Genomic DNA, 9,081 nt, shown 5'->3' on the forward strand with positions numbered 1-9,081 from the left:
TTTTCTTCAGTTATGCTTAGACATATTCCTGAATGGTTTTCTATGCATTGATGTACTTGAAGAAGGGTTTAATTTGTTGCACATCTTTTCAGAGCTATATCGTGGTGCAATGACTAGTAGCATGGAGCGAGATTTCGGCCGTGGTGATATTGGAATAAACCGAGGCTTTGGCGATTCCTTTGGTAGACTTGGTAGGGCTGGTTGTATACTTTTTTGCTTTTGCAGGTCATATTCTTAAAAGGAGTTCTTTTTGATGAAAAATTTTTAAAAGTTATAATTTATATAGTTACTAGTAGAAAACACTTTAGGATTTTAATATTATGGCTTTCTTTTACAGTATCTTAAATATTTTAACACTTATTTCCAGAAAATTTTATAAATGTTTAGTTATTTGTGAGTATAGTACCTTGGGAATTTTGAAGTGTCATTATTTAAATTAATTAGTATATTATCTTTCCATCCTTGTTTAGGCAGTGCAATGATTGGAGGGTTTGCAGGAAGAATAGGAGCTTCTAACATGGGTCCAGTAGGAACTGGAATAAGTAGGTTTAAATTTTAATAGAACTTACTGAATAGTATTTGAGTGCTTGCAAGGAGTTTGCAAGAGTAGTTATTGTAGTACAGTAATATTTTGCTCTATTGTGTTAATATGTCTTACCATATTTTGATGAACTTTAATGAGTTAAACATTTGTTTGGTTAATGCTTGAAAATTAACTTTGTTTTTGGTGTTTCTCAACTAATACCAGAATGTGTATTCAGTAGCCAGTACAAGAACTGTCTTTGCATATCCCATGTCACTAATGGCTGTTGCTTGAATGCCATCCTCACTTTTGTTTTATTTTGCACAGCAGCTACTAGCTTGTTTCATCTGTAAGCCTTTTGCCTTCTGGCAGATAGAGACATAACACCAAATTTTAGGGACTTCCTGAAGTTAAGGGATAAGGATGAATAGATGATTATTTTCCTCTCCTGTTAGACCTTTCTAAACAAGCATGTTGCAGCACTAGAGAATGCCAGATACCTCCCATCTACTCCCACATAATAAACCTCACATAATGCCTGCACTCACGACTGAGTTTCTGATGGGTGTTGCCAATAATTGATTGTGGCTATAAAATCTCCATACCTTGCTGACTTCCTTTGGGTGGTGAAATTTCAGGAAATAGGAAATAAACTTATTAAGCATGAATTCTGAAATCCTGTCTGCTGGATACATTTGCTTATTATGTGCTTCTCATTTTCTTTCCTGCTCTGCCATTCTTCAACATTCATTTTCCTCTCAGTAACTTCCTTACCTTCCCCTTTTATCTCAGTGCCTGCATTTCTGTTTTCCTGGTTACACCTGCTATTAACAGGGAGCCAGCTGGAGAGATATTAATTATGAGAAAGAAGAGTTACATTTTCAGAATGAGATCAGGAAAATGAAGGATGACAAGAAGTAAAGCCAGGGCAGTAGAGGAGATATGAACAAGAAACTAAATTCAAGCTTTGTGTAAGGGAGGGTACTCACAGTTTTTGTTTTTCCCTTTGCTAATTCTGTGTAATACTACTGAAAGTTGAATTGGTATCAAAGTAGAAGTTGTGTGGGAAACAGATGTGCACATACTGAGGTAAAAGGCAAACAAGGAAAGGAATGATGTGTAGGGGAGTGTGATGTGAGAGCAACTTGTATGCTAGAGTTGTAACAATTTGTTTTCAAGTTGTTATATTTGTTATTATTGCAAAAATGTAAGAATATGAAAGTGATTGGAGCATTTAAATATTCTATGTGAGATGTTTTATGATTATAATTTTATAGAGGCATATATAATTATATTATGACTAAAGTTTTCTTAACTAACCAAATGTATACCAAGCTATTACTTGTTTTGTTTTCCATGTGAAGATAATTTTCTATTATACAAATGAATTTTTCTGATTGTTCTCCTTTTTCTCTCTTGTCTTTCCTTTTGCTGCTTTTGTCTTTTAAAACTTGAAACTCCCAAATCCTCCTGCCCTTCTTCACACTGCAGGTGGCAGCATGGGTGGCATGAGCAGTGTGACTGGAGGCATGGGGATGGGACTGGACCGCATGAGCTCCAGCTTTGACAGGATGGGGCCAGGGATTGGAGCAATACTGGAAAGGAGCATCGATGTAGACCGAGGTTTTTTATCAGGTCCCATGGGAAGCGGAATGAGAGACAGATTAGGCTCCAAAGGCAACCAGATATTTGTTAGAAATGTAAGCAAATAAACATATTGGAAAGTTAAAATTCTTTTTATAACTTTGCGCGTGTGTGTGTGTGTGCATATATATAAATGCATATGTGTATGTGTGTGTGTATATGGAGGATATTTATTGTTAATTTTACTATTTGCATATAAATGGAAAATACAAATATATATATATGTGTGTCACTAATTTCTTTCATTCTAGTTACCTTTTGACTTGACTTGGCAGAAACTAAAAGAGAAATTCAGCCAATGTGGTAAGTATACCAGTAGATACAGATTGTGCTGGATATTTCTTGGGAGGAAAGTTTGATTTTTAAGCTTTGAAACACTATGTTTAGATCTTGGCTCATCCCAGTCATAGTCTTGTCTGACTCAACTTCAGATAAGTAATAGTTTTGTTGCCTGATGACTTAGAACGAACAATAGAGCTTAGTGCAGACTTGACAGGATAACCCATCATTACTTGTTGTAAAGAAGTTTTGTTTATTACCAGATTTTAAAGAGGTTGATATGTTTTTCCGTTAGAAGTTTTTTTTTCTCATGAGAAACATTAGTAAAAGGCATATTTACTTCTTTGCTGATGCATAGTTGATGGGAAAATCCATTCTGTACACTGTATTGCCTGCATATCATAGGAACCTTAAGCTATTAGCGTAGACCCTTGCTAGACACAGATACATTTTGGTACCTCTTCTAATCCTTTGGAAAATCTTCTTTGTTATAGGGAGACTAGCGACAGACTAAAATCACAATCCTAAGATACCGATCTAGAGCACATTATGCTGAAACAGGGCTGAAAGTAGTCATTTGGCCTCCTACAGTTAATAGAAAACTTAAGATCCACCACTTGCCTCTTCTAGAGAGCTGGGATTAAAGGTGTATTCATCTGTAAAAATACCTTTCTAGTTGAACTGGGTGCTACAGCCTGTAATTCCTTCTACTTGGGAGGCTGAGGCAGGATGCCTGGGCTAGAGTCAATTCAAAGTCAGCTTGGGCAGTTTATTGAGACTGTCTTGTTGTAAAAATAAAAAATGAGAGGAGTTGGAAGACACCAGGGAAATATGGCCCACCGAATCAACTAAGCAGGGCTCACATGGGCTCACAGAGACTGAAGCAGCAAGCATGGGGCCTGAATGATTCTGCATATGCTTTGGCTGTTAGGTTGGTGGTTTTGTGGGACTCGTAATAGTGGGAGTGGTTTTATTCTTGACCCTTTTGCCTGCTGTTGGGTTGCCTTGCCCAGCCCCTATATGATGACTGTTGCCTTGCCTTATTGTTCTTGTTTTGTCCTATTTGGCTTTTGTCTCTTGGAGGCCTGCTGTTTTCTGAGCAGGAAGTGGAGGTATGGGGAGTGAATGTGGGGGGAGGGTTGGGAGGAGTTGAAGGGCTGTGGTTGAGATTGTATGAGAGAAGAATCTTTTCAAAAAGATAAAACAACAACAACAGATTCAGAATAAAAAAATAAAAAGCAGAGATAAATTGAATGTTTCTTAGTGGTAGGGTGCTTGCCTGTCATGGATGAGGTTCTAGGCAGCTCCTAATACTGGAAGGGAATAAAAAAGCCTTTGTGAACTACTGTCAGGAGTATCTACAGGAATAAAATAGTATCCAGCTTCCTTTTAGCTTTTATTATAATGCTACTAATTTTCTTTCACCCAAAACTGAGGCTCTTTAGGGTAATTCTCACCTGTTTAAGTTAGTCCCTTTTATTATATCTGTACATCTAGAAGGGTTATAAAATGTTCATAAGTACTCTGTTATATCTTTATTCAGTTACTCATTTACTCATTAAATCTATGATACTGGTTTTTTTTTTTTTTTTTTTTTTTTTTTTGGCAGTCTGCTAGACCTTTGGAGATGAGCAGTAAAGAAACTAACTGAATCTGTATAGGGTGTTGTGTTGATGGCCCTTTTATTTTATATTAATTTAAAATTTGAAGAAGAGGCAGTTCTAACAGAAACCTTGTCAAATGCTTGTGAGTTCATGGTGATATATTGTTTATAATCTAATAAAGCCACTGAAGATCAGAAAGCAATGCTAGCCACAGCCATAAAAGATGGGCAGTTTGTGGTACACACCTTTAATCCCAGGACTCAAGGGACACAGGCAGATGGATCTCTGAGTTCAAGGTCATCCTGGGCTACATGAGAAAGAGAAACAGAGCTCATGCCTTTAATCCCCGCAGTAGGGAAGTGGAGACAGGAGTGATATGACTGGGTAGAGAGGAACATAAGGCAGGAAGAGACAGGAGTTCCCACAGAGGCACTTGGGGGAGAGCAGTGCAGTCTGGAGATGCAATCTGAGGTTCAGTGGGTCACCCCTGAGCATTGGTAGAAATGAGAAGTCTCTAGTGGCTATCTGCTTTGCTTCTCTGATCTTTAGCTTGTCTCTGGGTTTTTATTAATTGTGCTTTATGAGTTGGCAATTGTTGACTACTGAGAGAAAGCAGCATAGTGCATTATTTGGAAGGGTGTTGGTACCCTGTGTAGAGTAAGTATGAGCAGGTGCTCTTTTGAGATGAGGTAGGAGTAACACTTAACAGCCACAGCTAGGGTAGGGTAGCATTAACAGATAGTGATGGAGGGCGTTTTGTAAGAAGAGAAAGTATGGTCTTCATTTAGAAACAGTGGCTTGATTATATGGGACTCATTTCCTTCTCTTCTTTCCCTTTTGAATTAGTCGGTAGTTACAAGGTTAATGAGTTTGTTTGTTTGTTTGCTTGCTTGTCTTTCATTTCTAAATTAGGTATAAAAGCTACTTTTTTATTTTATATTTAGCACCATACTTTCATAATTCCATGTCATCCCATTTTTTTTTAACCAGAAGTTACATAGATGGCAAAGAAAGCAAGTTACATTAATACAGGACTAAATCTGTGTTGCCACAGTATTACCTGACATGTTTGAACTGAACCATCTGTTTCCTGCCATATCACATTATTTATAAGTCTTAAGAGCTTTTCTGTTTTAATAGTGTTCTTTTAACCTGACACTAACAAATAATGACCTCTTTAGTCATAAAAGCGGGTTTGATTGATTGTTCCTTTTGTTTTCCTGAGCCCAGACTAGCCAAGTAAATGTTCTTCCTTGCTTAGCAAGAATCTAGTGGTACTATAGACACAGTGTCTGTCAGGAAATAACTCACTGGCAGGTGCCTTGCCAATATAATCCCCAAAGGCAACATTATTGAACCCCAGATAGTAATATCATAGCTTTATTTAGGCAGATTTTGTTATTTGTTTATAAATGTATTAATTTGACTTATTTTTAGTTATGGTCTATGCCAGCATTCCCCCACATAATACATCATTTCCAAAAGTAATTGTCTGGACTAAGTAAAGTAGAAAGCATTCTTTTATTGTGTGCTAAGTAGTTCTTCATCTGCTCTGTGACCACAGTATATCTAATTTCCTCCTTATGGCAGAGCTTAGTCCTATACAATTGATAAAATGCCAGTCTTGTTTTTATTTTCTTGAAATCCTGCAAGACAGTAGGCCTTTTGAAGACTTCCTCATCATGTAAAATGTTAGGCAGATTGATTTTAATTATGTAAAACTTTACCTCCTAAATTATTTATTTTATAAAGAAAATACCTTAATCTGCATTTTCATAGGGTCCAAAAATGTAGGATTCACCTTAGTGTGGTAGTAAATGCTTGTTGTAGTCCTATCACTTGATGGCTGAGGCAGAAGGACTGCTTTGGCTATCCAGTAAATTATAAGGCCCTGGGCTCAGTCTCCAAGTTCTAGAAATAACCAAGCCAGCCAGCAATTTAGGATTATTTTCTTACTTGGGGTAGTCTAACTGTGGAAACAGGTGTGTGTGGCCTGATCTCTAGAGTGTAAGAATCCAAACTGAAAAAGTTCTTGTGTCTTAGCTGAGAGATCTTGTCAAGGGGAAGACCAGACCATGGTGAACTTAAGGAGTTTGGATTCGTAAGTGATGTCACCCTAACCTGACTGGGGCAATTGAAGAGGAAAGTAGAAACAGAATCTTGTCTGAAATATTGAAAGATAGTTTATGTAAGAGATAGTAATGTGTTTTCAAGATTGTAGCTCAAGTAAACCCCATCGTTGTTTATAGCCATATGCTGTAGAACTTAGAAAAACCTATATTTTTAGGTAAAACTAGAAAAAGGGAAGAACCTCCAGCTACAAAGGCTATAAAATGCTCTGTAGCCCTTGGAGATCTCTGTAAGTGCCATGTGCCAAAGCATGTTGCCTTAATGCCTTCCTGGGTTCCAGTTCCTTACAAGCTGGAGGATTTTGGAAGTTGCACTGTTTACTACTGTACTGGCTAATTTTGTGTCAACTTGACAGAAACTAGAGTCGCTTGAGAGAAAGGAATCTCAGTTGAAAAGTGCCTCTGTAAGATTGGGCTGTAGGGCATTTTCTTAATTAGTGATTGATAGGGGATGGCTCAGCTCATTATCGGTAGTGCCATCCCTGAGCTGCTGGCCCTTGGTACTAGAAAGCAAGGTTGAACAAGCTGCAAGAGCAAGCTAGTAAGCGGCACCCCTCCATAGCCTCTTGATCAGCTCCTGCCTCCAGGTCCCTGTCCTGCTTGAGTTCCTGTCCTAACCTCCTTTGATGATGAACATTGATTTGGAAGTGTAAGCTGAATAAACCCTTTCCTCTCCCACTTGCTTCTGATCTTATATTTCATCATAGCTATAGTAACCTTGACTAAGACAACCACTAATGTTTCTTTTATGTATGTTTCAATGTCATTCTGTTAACTTTTTTCCCACTATAAATTAAGATTACTGTTTTTCTTTTCTGTTTTACTAGTTATGGGCTAAATATTATTTCATTCTACTTTAATCATTATGTAATTTTTCTGGGATTAGTGTCTTTTTTAGGGATGTACTCAAGAATTTCTAGGCTTGCTTTATAAGACAAGATTCTGAATCAGTCTGACATTGTCTTTGACTATATTTGTTATTAGTTGGCTTTGAAAAGAAGGGCAATAGCAGAAAGTGGATGGAAACACAATAGTTGCCTAGGATGTTGTAGATTCATTAAGAGTAGTATTCATTTCCTTTGTCTGGAAAGGGCTTCTCTTGACACAGACCCTTGCCTTTTACTTTTTCTTGCTTTTTTTTTGTCCCTTTGTAAAACTAAATGAGTCTGACTGTCTGGTTTGGCTGCTGTAATGTTCAAAGTTTAGCTTGATTTGATGACATGTGCATCCTGGGTGGAGGAAGTAATACCTAAATAGTTGTGCCTTGAAGTTATGGCCTGTTTGGATTGGTCATCATGCATCTCAGTTGGCCTGAGCTATATATAGTCTTACTGGTCTGTCTTTATTTGCAAGTGGTTATCATTCCTCTTTGCTCTCAGAAGTCCTTAGATTTAATTGGTGTATTTTAAGGCTACTTTGAATTTGATATTACTGTTCTTATAGTAACTATAAATTTACTCAAGTTAACAGTGATGTTAATTGCATACAAATAGCTGTCAGCTCTTTAATATCATCATTGTTTTTATTTTTATCTTTATTGTTTTTTTTTTTTTTTTTTTTTTTTGGATTTTCAAGACAGGGTTTCTCTGTGTAGCTGGCCTCAAACTCACAGATATCTGCCTGCCCCTAACTCTCTAGTGCTGGAATTAAAGGTGTGCGCCTCCACCACCCGATTCAAATCTGCTGTCTTTTATAACCATTTCTTATTTGATGTCATCCTTAAGATTTTGAATCCTATTGTGATATTGACTAGATGGCTTTGTTAAAGTAGATGAAAAGTAGAATTGATGGGTCCTTTTGTGACCTGGCAGAACTTAGATATATGGACATCTGTTCTCATAAGGATGAAAATGTGAAATGAAGATAAAAGAGAAGGAAGAAGATTGAGGAAATTGAACAGTGAGCAGCTGTATAATTTTGACTAAAGATGTCATCTTATTAGGGGCCATGTTGACTTGGTAGTATTTGTGCTAGCTAGCCTTATTGCTATAACATCCTCTCTGGAAATTGGGGATTTAAAACCAAACTCAATGTCCAATTCCAGTTTTATGTAGGCTAATATATGTGTGTATACTTTAATATAGCAATTGTATTCAGACTATAGATTGATAATGCTCATACGTTTGTATTTTATATTAATATATTTAACTAAATTACCTGTGATGTCCATTGCTGTGAGGAGTCAAAAACTTGTCTAGTGAAATTGAACCCATTTAAATGGACTAGTAATTGTGTAACTCTTTTTACAGGTCATGTAATGTTTGCAGAAATAAAGATGGAGAATGGCAAGTCCAAAGGCTGTGGGACAGTTAGGTTTGAATCCCCCGAGTCAGCTGAAAAGGCCTGCAGAATAATGAACGGCATCAAAATCAGTGGCAGGGAAATCGATGTTCGCTTGGATCGTAATGCATAATTTCAAGCATGGTTGGAACATTCCTTCATCTGTTTATTGAATCTCCTAGTAAAAGTCATTTTTTAGTAATGTTGTATGCTTACAAATGCTGTAAAAATGAACTTCTAAAACTCCCACCAGCTTTTAACAGTATAATGTTGAAAAAATATACTGTGATTTTCGTTATCTCAAGTTTGCGTTTCTAAAGTCGGCAAGTCTGGTTTCAGTGGACAGACACACCATTTTTAATGAAATAAGCCATTTTGTTGTTTCCAGTAGTAGGGTTTGTTTGTTCTAATTTCTCCAATCTTGTAAGTTAACAGACACTTTAACCCCCCCCAAAATCTCTGCTTTGTATCAAATTGTTAATGAAAAGAAAGGGCTCAGACAAATTAGGATGTAAATTTGGTTTGGTTTAAATTACTTTCCTCTGCTTATAAAGAATAGTAATTAAGTGTTACATTCTAAAGTTGAGGGTTTTTTTTTTTTTTTTTTTTTTTTTGACGTAAA

General features: G+C 36.8%; 1 protein-coding gene across 1 annotated transcript in view; it reads left to right on the forward strand.

Moving 5' to 3' along the window:
• The window catches only part of Myef2 (myelin expression factor 2), a 34,126-nt gene extending 25,363 nt beyond the window's left edge, over positions 1-8,763 (forward strand). The window contains exons 13-17 of the mRNA XM_051183509.1: positions 93-191; positions 471-542; positions 2,015-2,223; positions 2,419-2,470; positions 8,429-8,763. Of these exons, the coding sequence (XP_051039466.1) occupies positions 93-191; positions 471-542; positions 2,015-2,223; positions 2,419-2,470; positions 8,429-8,592 (596 nt within the window). The 3' untranslated portion in view covers positions 8,593-8,763. The remainder of the gene's footprint in view (positions 1-92; positions 192-470; positions 543-2,014; positions 2,224-2,418; positions 2,471-8,428) is intronic.
• Positions 8,764-9,081: the final 318 nt, after the last annotated feature.

Source organism: Phodopus roborovskii, unplaced genomic scaffold, assembly GCF_943737965.1.
Source record: "Phodopus roborovskii unplaced genomic scaffold, PHOROB, whole genome shotgun sequence".
NCBI classification, from domain to species: Eukaryota; Metazoa; Chordata; class Mammalia; order Rodentia; family Cricetidae; genus Phodopus; species Phodopus roborovskii.